Source organism: Rhineura floridana, chromosome 21 (genome assembly GCF_030035675.1).
Source record: "Rhineura floridana isolate rRhiFlo1 chromosome 21, rRhiFlo1.hap2, whole genome shotgun sequence".
NCBI classification, from domain to species: Eukaryota; Metazoa; Chordata; class Lepidosauria; order Squamata; family Rhineuridae; genus Rhineura; species Rhineura floridana.
In genome coordinates this window covers 4307111-4326723 of record NC_084500.1, presented here as the reverse complement: position 1 = coordinate 4326723, position 19613 = coordinate 4307111, and the positions used below count along the sequence as shown (strand labels likewise).

The 19613-nt window shown below is 44.6% G+C and overlaps 1 protein-coding gene across 3 annotated transcripts in view; it reads left to right on the top strand.

Annotated features, from left to right (window-relative positions):
• The window catches only part of MYL10 (myosin light chain 10), a 36582-nt gene extending 17344 nt beyond the window's left edge, over positions 1-19238 (top strand). For all 3 annotated transcript variants that reach the window (XM_061604732.1, XM_061604733.1, XM_061604731.1), the window contains exons 4-7: positions 379-483; positions 8215-8293; positions 17411-17459; positions 18843-19238. In XM_061604732.1, the coding sequence (XP_061460716.1) occupies positions 379-483; positions 8215-8293; positions 17411-17459; positions 18843-18941 (332 nt within the window). In that variant the 3' untranslated portion in view covers positions 18942-19238. The remainder of the gene's footprint in view (positions 1-378; positions 484-8214; positions 8294-17410; positions 17460-18842) is intronic.
• Positions 19239-19613: the final 375 nt, after the last annotated feature.

Here is a 19613-nt window from a genome sequence, read left to right as displayed (position 1 = left end):
TGTTGTATACTGCCCAGAGAGCTTCAGCTATGGGGTGGTATATAAATGCAATAAATAAATAATAAATAGGTGGCGCCAAAGTCAATAACAGACAGAGCCACTCCCGACTGGTTTTAAGGAAGAAGACAGGCAGGTTGGAGACTGGCTGGGGCAGAGTGATGTTGGAGGGCCAGTGCAGCCTCCACCACATAATCGCTGTATGACAGTTGAACAGACTGCTTTGGGAGGTGCCCCAGAATGGCATCCTGCATTGCAGTTCCTGCACTGAACAGCGGGTTAGACTAGGTGACCTCCAAGGTCCCTTCGCCCCCTTCAAGGCTGAATTGTGCCATTTCCATTGTCTATCATGGAAGCAGAAACAACACTGTTCTTTCATAGGCCGCATGAACGTCAAGATGGAAGAGTTAGAAGAGATGATCAAGGAAGCTCCGGGGGCCATTAACTTCACAGTCTTCCTTACTATGTTTGGTGAGAAGCTCAAAGGTAAGAGGAAACTAGGGGTACAGTGGGGTGTCTGTGTGTGAAGCATAAATCTCTCTTTCTTAGAATAGCTGTCTTTTAGGTCGCACCCACCTCACACCTTTCAAGCACATTTAAAGCTCGTGGGCTTTCCCTAAAGAATCCTGAGAACTGTAGTTTACCCTCAGAGACCTACAATTCCCAGCGCTCTTAACATTTGATTTTTTTTAAAAACTGAGTGATCACTTTTCTCTCCCCCTCCCTTATGTATACAATTCTAATTTAATAGTGACAGTAACCATGAAAAGAGAAAAGCTGGTATATGTTGGACAACAGAACCAATCAGATAATTGCATTGATGTTTATTTTATTGTTTGTCAATCTTTTATTATTATGCATACGGACCTGCCCTATATCTGTGACTGTGATTTATTCTAACTATTTTTAACATTGCAGAGAGCTGGATAAAGGCCAGTTCCTCCCCCTTGGGCTGTTACAGAGAACTGCATTCCACTATCAGGGCCCTACTTACCATAGTGAGGAATCCACCTCAGCTAGTGCATGCTGGGAGAGGGCAGCCCCCCCCCCAGTCATTCTCCATGAGCCCCCCCCGCCAGAGGTTCACATCCTTTTGAGCCTGCACCCTAGAGATGAAAAGATCTGTCAGTTTTGGTTGCCTCAGTTTCTCATTTTTCCAATCTTCAATTCAGCTCCCCACAGTGCTGCAACAATTTGCATTTGCTTTTTAAAAAATAATTTCCTTATGAAAATTCTCCATCGTTTTAGTGTGAATTTCTCCTAATAAACAGATTTTTTGTAGACAGTTATGACTATAGAACACATTTTTGCAAGCCATTTCTTGTAATTTTTGTATGTTATTTTCGCTCACATATTTTATGCACCCTTTCCCCAACAGATGCATTTTTGTAAATAGTTTGCAGGGCTGGCGCCAGAAGGTGGCCGGCTTGGACCCTGGCCAAGGGCCCCTGAAGGGCCCCTCCTTTGGGTGTGAGGGTGGTGCTCCTGTTCCACGATCTGTGTCAATGTCTGTCCTGCAACCTGACCCTGCCACGGATTGCAGAGAGGAAGCTCCCAGGCACCCCGCAACGCAGACAATGTGGGCTTCAATAAGCCTGCCTGCACACCCTACCTACCTGTCCTGTCAGCGTGAATGCCGTGTGTGGTGTGCACATGCATGTTTGCCATCACCCAAGACGGTGGCAGGGGCTTCCCTAAGGGGCTGATGCCCCCACTGCCATCTTGGTTGATGGCAGACACGCACGCTTTATGCGCGCACTTAATTCACATGACACGAGAGGTAGGTGAGGCGCGTGGGTGGGCGGACGGGCTTGCTAGCCCCACACCACCTAGGTGCTGCAGGGTTGGGGCAGGATGGTACCCGAGGGCCTAGTCATGCATAACGCTGGCACTGATTGTTTGATTGGCGAACTGCATTGCAAAATTCAAGCAAGGGCACATTTCAAAGAATGGCTGTGTCGTGGTTCTCCTGTTGTTTTGAATGTGGTTTGGATAGATACACACACACACACACACACACAGTAGGACTCACTGGCTGTGTTGCAGCATTTGTCTGAGAGGGCAGCCAGCAGATGCCAGTCGGGGGAGAAATTTGATTCAGTTCTCATTTAAAGCCAAATGAATCAAAGGCACACTTTCTGAAAGAACAGGAGAACCGTATCTCAGCCATTCTTCAACATGTGCACTTGTCCAAATTTTGTGATGCAGTTGTCCAACGTTCACAAAAATGCAGACATTGAGGGAAAATGTATACAGGAATGACTATACTAGTGAAAAACAACATACAAAAACGCATTATATTAGGAGAAATGGCTTGAAAACTGGGTACGTTAATGCAAACGGCCTACAAAATGTGTTTATTAGGAGGAATTTGCACTGAAATGATAGTTTTCATTAGGATTTTTTTTTTTAAAAAACTGCAAATTGCTGTAGAAATCTACAGAACTGGAAAAAATAACAAACGGAGAGTGCCAAAACTGACAGATCTTTCAGTCCCTAATGAAGGCCCATCTAGTCTAGCATCCTGTCTTCCATGGTGTTCAGCCAGATGTCTATGGGAAAGCAGATGAAGACGAAAGCGATCTCCTGCTCATGATCCCAAGCCACTGGCATTCTGGGACATACTGCCTCTGATACTGGTGGCAGCACACAACCGTCACTGGCTGTTGGAGGATGGCACTGTGCATACCACAGGCCTTGCACCTCAGTGGCAGAGCTGTGAGTGCAGAAGGTCCCAGGTTCAATCCCCAGCGTCTCCAGGAAAGACTTGGAAAGATCCCGGTCTAAAGCCCTGGAGAGCCCTTGTCAGTCAGCGTAGCCAGTGGTTCTCAAACTCCTCTCGCCCCGACCACTTGAAAATTGCTGAGAGCCTTGGATGACCACTTCATGATTTTTCTGCATGATGTAGCAACTGTAGTGCGCTGTGCATGATTTTGAATGGCATTTTGATGGCTATTCCTTAGAGATTGTATTTGATTGCACTCCGTAGAATTCAAATGGGAACGCAGTCAGATGCAATGTAAGAAATAAAAGGGGCAATTAAAACGCAATGAAAAACCAATATGAACATTTCATGGGATGGATGTGGCAGTTCCCATCATCAACCAGAAATCCACAGACATTCTGTGGACCACCTGAATGAAGCTCATGGACCACCAGTGGTCTGCGGACCACAGTTTGGGAACCCCTGGTGTCAATGATCTGAAACGAACGCTGATGAAAGTTAAAGAGGAAAGCACAAAAGCAGGACTACAGCTGAACATCAAAAAGACTAAAGCAATGTCAACAGAAGATTTATGCAACTTTACAGTTGACAATGAGGACATTGAACTTGTCAAGGATTGTCAATACCTCAGCACAGTCATTAACCCAAATGGAGACAATAGTCAGGAAATTAGAAGAAGGCTAGGACTGGGGAGGGCAGCTATGGAAAAGCTAGACCTCAAATGCAAAGATGTATCACTGAACACTAAATAACAATGGCATTCCCAATTTCTATGCATGGATGTGAAAGTTGGATAGCAAAAAAAGTGGATAAGAGAAACATCAACTCATTTGAAATGCGGTGTTGGAGGAGAGCTTTGCAGATACCATGGACCGCAAAAAAGACAAATAATTGGGTGTTAGAACAAATTAAACCAGAACGATCACTAGAAGCTAAATGGATGAAACTGAGGTTATCAGAGGAAGGTCAAACAAGAGATGGATTGATTCCATAAAAGAAGCCACAGACCTGAACTTACAAGATCTGAAAGGTTCATGAGAGATTCTCCTGGAGGTCACTGATTCATAGGGTTGCCATAGGTCGAAATCGGCTTGAAGGCACATAACAACAACGATTTGGACTGAATATATGGATTTGTATGAACACTTGACCCTAGTACAGCCTTTCCCAAACATTGGGTCCCCAGATGTTGTTGGACTACAACTCCCATCAGCCCCAGCCAGCATGGCCAATGGTCAGGAATGGTTGGGAATTGGAGTGCAGCAACATTTCTGGACCTAAAGGTTGGGAAAGGCTGCCCTAGTATAGGGATTTTTATACACATTACTTGGCTGGAGAGCTGCATTGCAAAATTCAGAAAAGAACGGATTTCGAGCGATGGCTCTGTTTTGGTTCACGTATTGCTTTGAAAAGTGCAGATTCCATAAGTTTGCCTTTCAAGGGAAACGGAATCAAAATTCTCTGCCATCCATAGTTCCTATATTGCTCCGCCTAGCCAGTTTGTATTTCCAAAAGATTTGCAGAGTGGGGTGGGGTGCTTTTCCTTCCACCCCCACACCCTGTTTGGGTGAAAAATATAAATATAAATAAGACGTGCATTTGGTAGCCTGTTGTTCTGCTGGACTCCAAGCTTTGAAGTGGAACTCTGCGGCAAGCATTCCTTATTGATTAGCTAGCGCAGAAAGTGGTCTCTTTGATGAGGGCACGGCATCTCTGTGTAGTATACAAATTGCATTGCTTCCAACTCTTTGTAGAATGGAGACCCATGTGGTTGGCATTAACACAAAATGCTTTCGGAGGGGCGGAGGGGTGTGTGTTAACTGCTCATTCGGCATTGGAATATATATATATATATATTGCTATCCAAAAGTTTCCAGCTTGTCTCAAGAATTGCAGCCCTTTTCCCTTGCTCCTCCCTTGACCAACCTTTGGTGACTTTAATCGATTTCTAGCACAGCTAATTTTGCTACACATAGGGAAAATGGCCTTTGAACTCATGCCGTGGTGCTTGCTGGGAATTGTTGGGAAAGGATCCCAAACCTGCCCCCGCAGTCTCCTTTGCAGGACTATTTTTCCTTGTATAATTGTGCTACAACATTGCTTAAGATTAGTTTCTTGGTGACGCTTCAAGCCAATTAAAGGACCAGGCAAGGTTCTTTCAAAACTGGGTTTGTTTTACTCAGCAAATCCTGTGAAAATGCCATGAGAAAGCAGAAACTCGTTTCCTCCCTTAATCAAATAGAGGGAAAGGGAGAGAGGAGCCATATTTTAGGTGTGTGCATGGGCCAGTTCACCTTGTATCTGAATTTTTAAAATTCCAATCTATTTCTGAGTCACTTTGAGCTCTTTCTGAGCCGCTCTGCATAAAAACAAGCTCTGTGTTCCCCGTTCATTGTGATGGGGAAATCTAAAAATGGTGATAACTTCCCCCCTTTTAGCCAAACGGATGAAATTTACAGGCACAGGAGCACCTTAACAGTTAGGTTTACCAAACTGCAGACAAATAGACCCAGGGGCTTTTTGTGAGAGGAAATAAAAGTTATTCACTCCCTTCCATAATTCATATTGGGACAATACCTTTGTTAGGCTAACTAAAATGCCAACAACCATAAGCTTTATATATTTGAGAGGAGGTGTCTCTTGGTCTTCTTAATTTAAAATAATTAAGAGGAGGCCCAGTGGTGTGTATTCTTGTGTGTTCATTTTTTATGTGTTGCATCCAACTAAGTTTTACTCAGAGTAGACCCACTGGAATTAATAAACTTTATTTAGCCATCTCTATTCACTTCAGTGGGTCTGCTCTGAGTAGGACCAGCATTAGACCCCACTCTGCAGCTTTACACACTGGCATTTCCACTGCTTGTTTACATCCCGCAATAGGCCACAGGTTCTCCTGCCTGATACTAGGGGCTGTCACTGGTAGGTCTATGCCAATCTGCTTGGATTTCAGCCTGGAAATGGCGCTGTTTTGGTGGCTGAAGGGGCCTCCAAAATGGGGGGAACTCTTGTGAGGGAGGGGAGAATTGGCAAATAGTCACTTAATCATCCCTTCATTTTTTTTTAATTCCAAGCTTGCTCTTTTACATCCCATGGGCTGCCACACACCATTTTTAACCCAGAAGGTGGCAGGAGATGGCAACCATACAAACTGGACCAGTTGAAATTCCCCATTCTCCACAATGATGACTACAGCCATCTGCCCCCAGAGCCCAGTCCCTCTGCCACCATCTTAGGGCCCAGAGGTTAGGGCCGGCCTATTTCTCCAAGAATTTTAATGATAAACATTTATTTCATGAAGCAGTAAAGGCATAATTGGCCTTTTCCCTTTAAAACAAAGGAATATCAAAAATGTAACTGTGTTTCCTAAGGAATGTGCTGTACAAAAGTGAAAAAGAGTATCTGAGGAAACAGTCTTATTATATTTTCCCAAACCGCCAATTCCTTCAGAAAATTCTTCCTGTGTTCTGCAAGGCACGCAGCAGTTTGCAGTTATTATTGTTAACACCTGGACACCAGCTTGTTCACCTTTTATTGTTTTTATCCTTAAGGATGGTTATTTTGTCCTCAGGGAGGGTATAATTCCATCTCCTGATATTCAGAGGTGTCTGCTGTTGCGTCTTTAGCAGTAGTGTAGTGGCAAATTCAGAAGTGCAGGGTCCCTTCATGATAGTCACAGCTATGCCCCTTTCTAAGATTATACAACTTTCTAAAATTATAATCTGGCCAGGCTTAAATACTGCTTTCTGCTTCTCTATCAATGCCACCATTTCACTGTCCTTTCTCACTGTCAGAGATATAGCTTGAATTACTGGATTCAGAGTCTACAAGTTTATCTCCTGCTGCTACCAAACTTGATGATGTAGATGGGATGCTATAATCAGGATTCACTGTCTGTTATTCTGCAGTTACAGAATTCTCACTCTCCACAGCTTGACTTTTTGAAATAGGAACTAATAGAATCTTGCTTGCTATTGACACTCATTCGGACTCTTCTCAGTGGCTAACACACTCCCCTTACATGCTGATTGGCTCGTAGGACCCTGGAGACATAGGGACCCTGCTGGGACCTGGCTCCTCAAAAAGTGAGAGGTCTAAGACCACCTGGGACCCCGGACGACTACACCACTATAACCTTTAGCACAGAGCTTGGAAAAGTTACTTTTTTGAACTACAACTCCCATCAGCCCCAGCCAGCATGGCCACTGGATTGGGCTGATGGGAGTTGTAGTTCAAAAAAGTAACTTTTCCAAGCTCTGCTTTAGCACAATCCCCACACAAAAGGGAGAGATCTGCAGGCTGGAGGGAATCGCAAGATGTGCAGAAGTACAAAAACTCGTTAGGAAAAAAACCCCTAAGAGGGGAACCCCAAATGGGGACTGATCATAACCAATGACTTGGAAATGCTGACATACTGGGTTGGGGGGGACGACAGAGAAATGGATGGGAAGGAGAATGGAAGGAAGAACTGTGGAATACACAGCATGACTGATTGATCGGAAAGGTTAACAGCAGCATTCCATGTCTCTTCATATCTCAGACAGCTGTCTCTGTTTACTAATAAAATGTGCATTCCCTCCAAGTAGCTCATAAATGGCAAAACATAGCTGGTCAACATGTTCAAGGGATTAATGTGGCCAGCTCTGGAAGGTGGTCCTGTGGATGACAAGGGGCCTATGGATGAGTTCAGAGGAAGCGAAAGATAAAACTGGCTCATCAATAAAACTCAGCATCTAAATATCAGGCTCAGCTCTAGGCAATCCTTCCTGGGTAAGAAGGTTCCACATTTCGGGTGCCACAACCAAAAAGGACCTATTATGGATCCAGTGGTGGCTGGTGTCCATCGAGATTGGTAGGGCGGAAGACAGGGAGCCCCAAAAGTAGGTGGAGCCTGAGCCAATGATGGGTGGAGCCAACTTATTCTAATTTTGTCCCCATCCTCTTCCCTGGCAAGATTAAGGAGGAAAGAGCTGATAGGCAATGCCACCACCCCTGAACTGGTTTAGATAAGAAGGCTGACAGGTGGGAGCTAAATGAGGGCAGATTGAGGTGGATGGCCCATTTTGGTTCTGTAAGTTTCTCATTTTCCCCATTTTAAATTCAGTTCACCACATTTCCTTAGCAATTCCCCTAACACAAGCATTTTTGTAAACACTATTTGGCCAAAGAACTGCTTGCAAAATTCATATAAGTTCAGATTTCAAAGGTTGGATGTGTTTCAGTTCTCATATTGTTTCGGACACTGTGAATTTGATAGATTTGGCTACAAATTTGAACTAAATTGAATTTCTTCCCCATCCGTACACATGACACAAGCTGCCACCAGTAAAAAGGCCCTCTCCCTTGTCACCACCCTCCCAGCCTGCCTCACACAGGGACCTGGAGAAGGGCCTCGGAAGGGTCCATGCGTGTGTGATGTGGATCAGCTGATGCATGCATGTACATCGTTATTTAAATGGAATTTAAATATCAACACCTGCTTGTTTTTCTTTTAGGCACAGATCCAGAAGAGATCATTCTGAATGCTTTTAGAGTTTTCGACAGAGGAGGAAAAGGTTATGTAAAAGCAGACTAGTAAGTTTTGTTTTGTTTTGAAGCTCCCTCCCCATGTTAATGTCACTTTTGTAAAGCTTGCGTCTTATTGCCAGTCTATTGTATTGCACTTGTGACAGCACAACTTGCAATGTTGATTGGTTGGACTTGGCGTGATGGCATGGAATGCTGAGTTGTTCAGGGAACAAATCAGCATGCAGTCCAGCTTCTGTGAGGGAAAGGAAAATTGTTAGTGTGCCTGGGATTAAAACCAGCAGAGAAGGCACCAAAGATAGGAACGAAAGGGGAAGAGACCTCAAAAATGCATGGATCATTTATTGCCTAACACATTTGGAGTATTATCACTCTTTTTCAAGGGTGATCCTGATATAGGATCCCCCCCAAATCAAAACTGTTTCCCTTACCATCTCAAAATAACCTCACGCAGGGACAGGCTGAGGAATGGGATCTCATAGAAGCTAAGGGGCAGGATACTCAGAGGCAAGAAGATGGATGGTACAGAATGGGAGACTGAAATGAGCAAGAGGAAGTGAAAGGTCAGGCTGGTGGCTTAAAAAAAGGGCAGAGAACGCAAGGAATGGAGGCAAGAAGGGACTAATGAGAGAGGGGACTCGAAAGAAACTTCACTGCACTTTAGGTCAGGAGGGGCTGTACACTATGTGATGAGGAGGAAGTAAAGATAAGTGCCAAGGAGGCTGGATCAGGAATACCCAACATGGTGTCCTTCAGCTGTTGTGGATTACAATTCCCATCATCCCTGACCCTTGGCCATTGTGGCAGGGGCCGATGGGAGCTTGAGTCCCACAGTATCTGGAGAACTCTTTATTGGCTCTCTCTGCTGTGGACCATGACAGATGCAATTCTGCCAGCTGTGGCTTCTACGGCCATTGCAGGGCCGTGGCTCAGGGGAGAGTCCCAGGTTCATTTCCCAGGTAGGACGGGGAATGTCTCCCATCTGAAACTTTAGTACTTAGCTGGCTAGATCAATGGTCTAGCTTGGTATTAGGCGTCACCCTATGGTGCCACGCGATGACCTGGCAATCCTAGCAGGTGTTACAATGGAAGTGCTGATCTTCATCTGGGGTGAGGGCTATAGCAGAGCAATGCTCTGAGGTTGCTTCAGCAACAGTCAACTTTAGATTCAGCCTTATATAGGAGCAGCAGTTCTATCTCAATCAGCCTGTTCTATCAGCCTTTGGTGGAGCTTTTATTGACTGATTGATTGATTGATTGATTGATTGATTGATTGATTGAATTTGTATACCGCCCCATAGCCGAAGCTCTCTGGGAGGTTTACAGCAACTAAAAACATTAAAAACAAACATACAAATTTAAAACATATCTTTTAAAAACAATTTAAAACACAATTTAAAAAATTTAACACAATTTAAAAAACACATGCTAAAATGCTTGGGAGAAGAGGAAAGTCTTGACCTGGCTCCGAAAAGATAACAGTGACGGCGCCAGGCGCACCTCGCCAGCAAGATCATTCCATAATTTGGGGGCCACCACTGAGAAGGCCCTCTTCCTTGTTGCCACCCTCTGAGCTTCCCTTGGAGTAGGCACCTGGAGGAGGGCCTTAGATGTTGAGCGTAGTGTACGGGTGGGTTCGTGTCGGGAGAGGCGTTCCATCAGGTATTGTGGTCCCAAGCCGTGTAAGGCTTTATAGGTTAAAATCAGCACCTTGAATCAAGCTTGGAAACATACAGGCAGCCAGTGCAGGCTGGCCAGAATCGGTTTTATATGTTTGGACCGTCTGGTCCCTGTTACCAATCTGGCCGCTGCATTTTGCACAAGCTGCAGTTTCTGAACCGTCTTCAAAGGCAGCCCCATATAGAGTGCATTGCAGTAATCTAACTTGGAGGTTACCAGAGCATGGACAACTGAAGCCAGCAGCTGGGCCACCAACCAAAGTTGGTAGAAGGCACTCCGTGCCACCGAGGCTACCTGAGCCTCAAGTGACAGAGATGGTTCTAGGAGAACCCCCAAGCTATGAACCTGCTCCTTCAGGGGGAGTGTAACCCCATCCAGGACAGGTTGGACATCCACCATTTGGTCAAAATAACCATTTTTGCAACGGGGCCCTCTTTCTCTGACATGACAGCTTCAGAACAGAGTGGCACTGGTACCATGGGCTCTGCTGGGGATGGAAAGATCTCCCAATTTCTGATTTTCCAATCTGAAATTTGGTTCTGCAGCAGCGTGCTTGTCTCATGAAAATCCTTCCGCATTTTAGTGTGACGTTCTCCTATTAAACCCATTTTCTATGCCGTTTTGACCAATGTGCACATTTTGCAAGCCATTTCTCCTAATAGAATGCATTTTTGTATGTTATTTTCACTACGGTATTCATTTTTATGTACCCTTGCCCCTAATACATTTATTTTTTGTTAACATTGGTTGGAGAACTGTATTGCAAATTTGGATAGGTGTGAATTTTGAAGGATTGCCTGTGTTTCGGTCCTCATATTGTTTTGGAAAGTGCAAATTTGATAAATTGGGCATTAAATGTGAATTGAAGCAAATTCCATCCCCATTCCTAGTGTGTTCACTTAGTTGAATACAACCCATAATGTTTTGCAGGGAGAGAAGGTGTTAAACTTCCCCTCTTTACCTGCAATGGTTGCCATGGATATTTACATCACAAAATGATAGTCACATTAATTGCATTCACACAATTAATGCCGTGTCTAGTCTAGCCATGAGAGAGATGGATCAGGTGCCCCACATTGGCAGAGTAGAAAGTGGAATATAAATATATAACATATTCAGTTTATTTTATTTTATTTATTTGTTAAATTTTTATACCGCCCCACTAGCATAGCTCTCTGGGCGGTGTACAACAAGAATACAAATATATAACAATAAAATTCCATAATATAATACAACAAAAACATAAATAAAAATAATAAATCAAAATCAATTGCAGCAAACTTAAGAACTAAATTAAAATTAGATTAAAATGCCTTGGAAAAGAGGAAGGTTTTAACTTGGCGCCGAAAAGATAGCAATGTCGGCGCCAACGCACCTCATCGGGAAGACTATTCCACAGTTCGGGGGCCACCACTGAGAAGGCCCTGGTTCTTGTTGACACCCTCCGAGCTTCTCTATGAGTCGGAACTCGGAGGAGGGCCTTCGATGTAGAACGCAGTGTACAGGCAGGTTCATATCGGGAGAGGCGTTCTGTTAAGCTCAGAATAGACTAGGGATGGAAAGATCTAACATTTCCAGTTCTCATTTTTCCAGTCGTAAATTCAATTATCCACATTTCTGCAACAATGTGCTTTTGCAGGCAGTTTTGACTAATGTACACATTTTTGCAAGCCATTTCTCATCATACAATGCATTTTTGCACTCAGGTATTCATTTTCATGCTTGCTTTCCCCTAACATATGCATTTTTGCAAACATTGTTCCATTGGTGAACTGCATTGCAACATTCAAATAAATGTGAATTTTGAAGGATGGCTGTGTTTCGATTCTCATATTGTTTCGGAACATGCGGATTTAAAAGCGGATTTAAAATGCAAACTGAATCAAAATTTTCACCCATACCTAGAATAGACCTATTGAAATTATTGAACTTTAGTTGATTAAGATGTCTGTTAACTTCAGTGGGTCTACTCTGAACAGGACTAGCATTGAATACCACTTATAAAACAAGTGCAGTACTTTCCTTGCTGGAAAAGGTCACCCGTTACACCCCACCCAACTAGACAATTTCATTAGTTCATCACGACACAACAGAACATGATATTTGTTTATTAGATCCAAGGGGTGATGTTGATCATAACACAGCAAACCATTAAATCAGTGCCATGACTGTATATTGATGCTCAACTTCAATTCATATACTTCTAACATTTAGACATTTGACTGTAATATTTTTTTTAGAGTGGCTCATCCACCCCTTTGAAAGTCTTTTCCCTTTCAAGTTGCTATTCATTAATAGTATTCCTCCATATATGTTTTTTTTAAAAAAACAATATTCATGAGAGACAACCATAGAATCCCTCCTCCACAACTGCTTGACCTTTTAATAAGAACCTTCATCTAATTAACATTTTTGTGGGCATTTCATTTTTTCCACTGCGTATTTTCATCTCTTGTTTGGAAACTCATGACTCATTTGTGAGTTTTGGAACTGATTTTGCAACGACAAAGTTTTCTATATATGTTATCTATCTCACCTTGAACACCATACTCTACCATGTAGAAAGATGAGAAAACGAGGCACCCTGTCCTCTGGGATGTCGAAGTTGACCAAGAAATCAGACAACAGCATCTTTACATGTTGGTAAACAATGCCAAAAACCTGGCACAACTTTTGGAAAAGGTTGGAGATGCAGGTTGCAAAGTTCCACTGACATTTATGAGGTTTACTCACAAGCAATGGTGTCAAGGATAGAGTTGCAATTATGTTCCTCACAGTTGCCCAACAGCAACAGGCTTGTTGATATCAACAGAGTTCCACCAGTTTGTAGCAACTGGGCTGTGATGGAAATGAGCAGCATGCAAAGGTTTGGCCAACCAGCTTGTCCAAATACCATGTTTTCCAAGGCCTGGAAAATCACATTTCCCTCTCTGTCTGTTTGTGAGGAATGTGCATGTGTGATGTCCTGTTTGCTGAAGTCATGCCCAGATTCCTGCCTAACACAGTAAGTCAATGTGGATTCATCCTCATATCCACAGGTGAGCTCATGTATGAGCATAGAAGCAGGGGCGTCACTAGGGTGGTGCGGCAGGTGCGGGCCGCACCGGGTGACACCACCAGACAGGGGTGACACCCAGAGCTGCCCCCCCCAGGCACTGCCTAGGCACCAACGAGAGCCTTCGCATGCCGCGCCGGCTGCCTTCCTCGGCTGTTAGAAGATGGAAGCGGCGGCAGCGAGGCGGCAGCGTGCTCCCGGGCCCTGTCATTTGGCTGCGCGCTCCTAGAGGCCATGTGCACGCTGTGCACACGCGATCACTCACATCCTCAGAGAGGAGGCACTGCGGGCCGCACCGGGTGACACCAACCCTAGTGACGCCACTGCATGGAAGACAGTCACCTCTAATTGCACCTGCTTGTCTTGTCCTCAGCCAATGATTAAAGGAGTTTTCTGTCTTGTGGGAAAAGTTGAATTAAGGAAGTTTCTCCAGTATTTTGACAGGCCAGTCAGATGAGTTTACTTTTGTGCTGCAGTAGCAACTCAAAGTTTTCAATAGGGATGGAAGGACCTGTCAGTTTAGATTCCCTCCGTTTCTTATTCTTTCCCCATCTTAAATTCAGTTCTGCAACAAATTGCAATTAAAAAAAAAAAACCCTCATGAAAATTATTCTGGATTTTAGTGCGAATTTCTTCTAATAGGCTTTTGTATGCAGTTTTGACTAACGAGCATATTTTTGCAAGCTGTTTCTCCTAATGCATTTTTAATGTCATTTTCACTAACATACTCATTTTTATGCTCCCTTTCTCCAAATATATGCATTTTTGTAACGTCTGGTTGGTTGGAGAATGGCATCACAAAATTCAGAGAGGTGCGAATTCAAAATGTGTTTCAGCTCTCACATTGTTTTGGAAAGTGCACATTTGATAGATTTAGCTTTAAATGTGAACTGAATTGAATTTCTCCCCCATTCCTGGTCTTCTTTGTATCCTTTGTCCGAAAGAGAGGTTTCTGTTCCCCCCTTTCCCAATGGAATGAACTGTTCTCAGCAACTCGAGAGCCCACCTGCTTAGAAAGATCAGAATTAGGCCCATAAGGAATTTGCACTTTCACAAATAATTAGAACAAATTAAACCAGAACAATCACTAGAAGCTAAAACGATGAAACTGAGGTTATCATACTTTGGACACATAATGAGAAGACACAATTCACTAGAAAAGACAGTAATGCTGGGGAAAACGGAAGGGAGTAGAAAAAGAGGAAGGCCAAACAAGAGATGGATTGATTCCATAAGGAAGCCACAGACCTGAATTTACAAGATCTGAACAGGGTGGCTCACGACAGATGCTATTGGAGGTCTCCGATTCATAGGGTTGCCGTAAGTCGTCATCGACATGAAGGCACATAACAACAACAACAAGAACAAATTAAACCAGAACTGTCACTAGAAGCTAAAACGATGAAACTGAGGTTATCATACTTTGGACACATAATGAGAAGACGTGATTCGCTAGAAAAGACCATAATGCTGGGAAAAACAGAAGGAAGTAGAAAAAGAGGAAGGCCAAACAAGAGATGGATTTATTCCATCAAGGAAGCCACAGACCTGAACTTACAAGATCTGAACAGGGTGGTTCACGACAGATGCTCTCGCTGATTCATGGGGTCGCCATAAGTCGTAATCGACTTGAAGGCACAGAACAACAACAATAACAGCAAAGCTAAAACTGGCCACGATTGATACCATCGTCCCTCAATGACAAGAGCCATGGGCAGGCACTCTTTGTGTAAATGCAGTTTGTGTCTGTGAGTTTGGGTTGTTGTTCCCCATCTCCCCACCCTGAAGAAACAAGGAATATGGAAAACAACAACTTCTTAGTGTGGAAAATCTGAGTCTTTGTTTCTTGATAAAATAAATAATGGAAACAGCTGGGTTCTTCTGTGTAATGATGCCAGAGGCTACCGTGCTAGGCTTCTGAAGCTCAACATTGCATTTGATCCTCCTCCACCACCACCCCCCTAAACCCCTCCAACCCTTGCCTCAAATTCTTTCCAAAAACACTTGTATGCATGTGAATGGACGATGCCAAGCAACCTGAAAAGAGAGAAGGGCTGGATTGTGAGCCTGTTTGGAAGCAAGATCAATCAATGTTTTAAATGTTTTAAAGTATGTTTTAAATTGTTTTTAAAAGATGTGTTTTAAACTGGTATATTTGTTTTTAATGTTTTTAGTTACTGTAAACCACCCAGAGAGCTTCGGCTATGGGGCGGTATACAAATACAATGAATGAATGAATGAATGAGCTTTGTGGCACCTTAGGCTGCGGCACGCTATACATTTCAAGTGCATGGCTTCTCCCAAAGAAACCTGAGAACTCTAGTTTATCCCTCACAGAGCTGCAGTTCCCATCACCTTACCAAATGACAGTTCCCAGGATTCTTTGGGGGAAGCCCTGTGCTTTAAAAGTGCTTTAAATGTATGATATGCACGCAGCAGAAGTGTAGTGGCAAATTCAGAAGTGCAGGGTCCCTTCATGATAATCAAAGCCACACCCATTTCCACTTTCTCTCGACTCCTTTGCTCTCCGTGTCATCTTGCAAATCCAAACTCCACTACAACTGACATCCCTAGGAGCAGAGGTTGGAAAAGTTACTTTTTTGAACTGCAACTCCCATCAGCCCAATCCAGTGGCCATGCTGGCTGGGGCTGATGGGAGTTGTAGTTTAAAAAAGTAACTTTTCCAAGCTCTGCCTAGGAGCCAATCAGCATGAAAGGGGAGGCTGTGTGTTAGCTGCTGAGAAGAGTCTTCTCAGTGGCTGGCTCACCTTTCATTCTGATTGGCTCCAGTCAGCATGAAAAGAAAAGGACCCTTCTCAGTGGCTAACGTGCTCCCATTTCATGTTGTTTGGCTTATATGTGGGGACCTAGCTGGGACCCTACTCCCAAAACTGTAATGGGTCTATGACCACCACCACCCCACATCCCCGGGCAACTAAACCAGTGGAGGCCAGTATATTGGGGCAAGTGGGGCACTGCCCTACTAATTTCTGTTGGCCTTCAGCCAACACCTCAGTTTTAGTGTTGTCTTTGTAGAACTCAGCAGGGAGGAGGATGGGGGCCACTGGCTCTTCCTCCATGTACAACTGGAGCTGATGAATTGCCAGTGCATTTTAAAAAGGGATTCGTTCAAGCTCAAGTTTGCCCCCTCCAAAAAGGAACTAATTCCTTTCCAGTTCAAGTCACAGTTCATCCATGTTCTCAGCATGTTTCTTTTCCAGCCTCCAGAATTTTACAAACTGCTGTACTAAAGTACAGAATATACTCAAGAAGGCTCCAAAAACATCAGTATGCACACACCGCATAATATGAACAATCTGTTTACTTTTCCCAACCATTATTATCTTCGAGCTTAAATACCAGCATCCCTTTTCATGCAGGTAAAACTGCTCCGTGCAGCAGACCCAATCGGACACAGAGTTAAGTGCAAGGAAATCAAAAGCACCCAAAGGCCCACCGTAACAGGAACTCAGTTCATGCTTCAGGTGTAATTCAGAGATTATTTAGTTAATTCAGAGAGTTAGTTCATCTGAATTAGTTCATTCCAAGTGCTGCCAATTGTGCCCTCAGAAGGCAGGTGTCAGCTCTGCACTGAGACAACAGTGCCGGTGGGGGCTGGAAATTCCTGGGGAGTTATCAGGGCGGGAAAGTCCTTAGCTGGCAGTCTGGTCGTAAATCTGCCAGGCTAACGAGGATGACGCATGATAAGGGCAAGGCCCGTCCTAAGCTTACGTGCCAAGCCAGAAGTCCAGAAGCGAGGTCAGTAGAGGTCCGGGTTCAATTGCCAAGGGGTCAGTCCAAGATAAGATTCAGAGAAACTAGAAACACACGAAGCCACGCCTGACGTTGTAGTCAGCAACAAGCTGAACCCAAGGTTTGACTTTTAAGGAGCAGGTTTGTCAGCAGGTGTGAGCCATCAGCATTTTGGCCTTAAGTGGACAGGCCTGCCCATCTTCTGCCTGACCTTCTGCTGTCTACGTTCTGCAGGTGAGGGGGGAGTATCCCGTTCACTGTCTGTGTCTGGCTGAAGGGCTTCAGCTGTGTCTGGGGTGCTCTGCAGCTGAGGGGGAGAAGGAGCTGAGTTCTCAGGAGTTTCCTCCGTTTCTCCCTCTGGGTCTGCTGCTTCTGGGTCCGCTGCGTCTGGGTCCGCTGCTGTTACTCCCGAGTCATCCTCGTCTGATGAGTCCTCTGACGGGGCCATGACAGCAGGTCTTGTTCTAGCTGTGGTCACATGTTGTCACTCTCTAACAATAAGTATGGCGATGCAATAGAAGGTTGTGGACATGGACACGCCGACACTTTCAGCGATAACGGAATCAGCACTGCATTCACACAACTATGTACCCCGTTAACTTTCAGCACTCTGCAAATCGCTAATGTAGCCTCATCCATGAGCTTTAAACCGTTTCCTCCCCTTTTCTTTTAAACAGCATGAAAGAGATGCTCATGACACAGGCAGACCGGTTCAGTGAAGAAGAGGTAAGAGTTCTTACAACGATGCACTCCCCCCCCCTTTTCTCTGTGAAGGTTTTCTGTTTTGATAAGAATGATTTCCACTTTTTATTTTGTTTTGTTTGTTTGGAATTTGATGGTTGAAATGGGAGTCTGGTAACTCAGGGCAACTATGAAAAAAAGCTTTTCTGGGTGAAACTAGTGGTCCAGGGGCTGCTCTTGCACTGAATGGGGAACATCTGGCCATCCAGATCTTGAGGGACTCCAACTCCCAAGCAGCCCAAGCTAGCGGCCCTGGCTGATAGCTATTGATAATATATCTTCCATGAATCTGTGGAATGCAAGGATGGAGCATGTCAGCTCTTACTTCTTACAGCTCCCACTTCTGGCCCCAGAAGTTCTCAGAACCCCAAGGTGGTCTCTTGTGCTCAGAGAGCCCCCTGGTGGATAAGGTACTCAAAGAGTTCCATCGTCACCCAACTCCTCTGTATTTATTTTTGTTCTATATACACAGTGTTCTCTCCAGTCTGCGTGTTCAGCCTTCTTCCTCTTTCTGGCTCGCCTCTAAGCGGGGACAACCTTAGGCACTTCTGTCCCATCACTCTTTCTCCTCTTCATTCCCCTTGCTGAGGCAGCCCAAATTCCTTTGGTAGCTCACCCCTTTCCCTAACACCTCCTTCTCCTCCTTTCCGGATTAATCTCTCTCCTGGGACTCTGAACCATCCTGGTTTCTAGGTCAGCATTTGTTGCTCTGGTTCCACTCCTCCTCCTTTCTGGGATTCTCCCCAACTCTTCTCAGATGTTGGCCTTTTATCCCTTGAAGGATGCTCCCAGTGACCTTGTCTACCAACACTTGCGGCTTCCTCTTGGCTATATGTCAGCTCAGCTGTTGAGTTACATGGGAAGTGCCGGTATCACAAGGAACTTCCAGCTCTCCGGACGTTGCTGGACTCCAACACCTGATAGCCCCAGTTATCATTGGCAATAGGGAGGAACAACAACATATGGAAGGCCCCAGATCGTCATCAGCTTTGAATGGAGTGTAATCCATTGGTGGACTTTGAATTGCAGTCAGCACCCCGAGAAAGAGGAATCCTTCACAGTCACAGCAGGCTTTCTTCAGTGGTGTTAATGTACCTGGTTAGAGCAGGACTACCCAACGTGGTGCTTCCCAGATGTTTTTGGACCACTACTGTCATCAGCCAGCAAATTCTTCCCCTACATTAAGGCTTAGGAATCTTTGGCCCTCCAGATATTGCTGGACTACCGCTCCCATCATCTCTGAACATTGGTGGTGCTGGCTGCGGCTGATGGGAATGGGAGTCCAGCAACATCTGGAGGGCCAAAGCTTCCCCAGCCCTCCCTACGTCCTGTGCTTTCCAGTGCTCATTTCTTCCTTCTGTTTCTCAGGTCAAGCAGACGTTTAGTGCTTTCCCTCCAGATCCCTCTGGTTACCTCGACTACAAGAACCTTGTTTACGTTATTACACACGGGGAAGAGACGGACTAAACAGAAGTTGGTTCATCAGGAGCATGTGCTTTGCTGTTGCCTCTTTGGAAGATCCAGTTCTATGTGCTACAGGGCAGGAATCTGAAAAAGAAACCAAAGGAGATTAAAACCATGATGCTTAATCAGCCTTCACCAATCTGGTGAGGTCCAGGTGCTTTGGCCCACCACTCTCATCAGACATGGAGCTGTACTGCAAAACATCTGGAGGGCACGAGGTTGGCGAAGGCTGCACTAAATGATCCTGGGTTTTAAATATATATATATAAATAAAAACGGACGATACCGTTGTGTATCAATTCCCTTGCTCCCGCGTAATCTCATGTTCTGTTGTTGTTCTTGACAGCGATATATAAATGGAAAGTTCTTGAGGAACTGTTTCTTTCATGACTTGTGGACACCCTCTAATGATCACCAGATGCACAGTGTGATGTTGCTCAACCTCTTCCCTTTATTTAAAAAGTCGGGATGGGTGGAATCCTTGTGAAACAGGCATGAATTCTATTTATAAACCTGCAGCCAGGCTTAATTTGATCCAAAGCTGAGTACTGGAGCCTATTTTAAATTTGAAGACCCACCTGCGAACCCTCTTCCTTGGGGGAATATGTATTTTCACAAAGGTATCTCTGATTCCCTGCTCAAAATGGCCACCCTGACCATAAAGGTTCTTGGAGA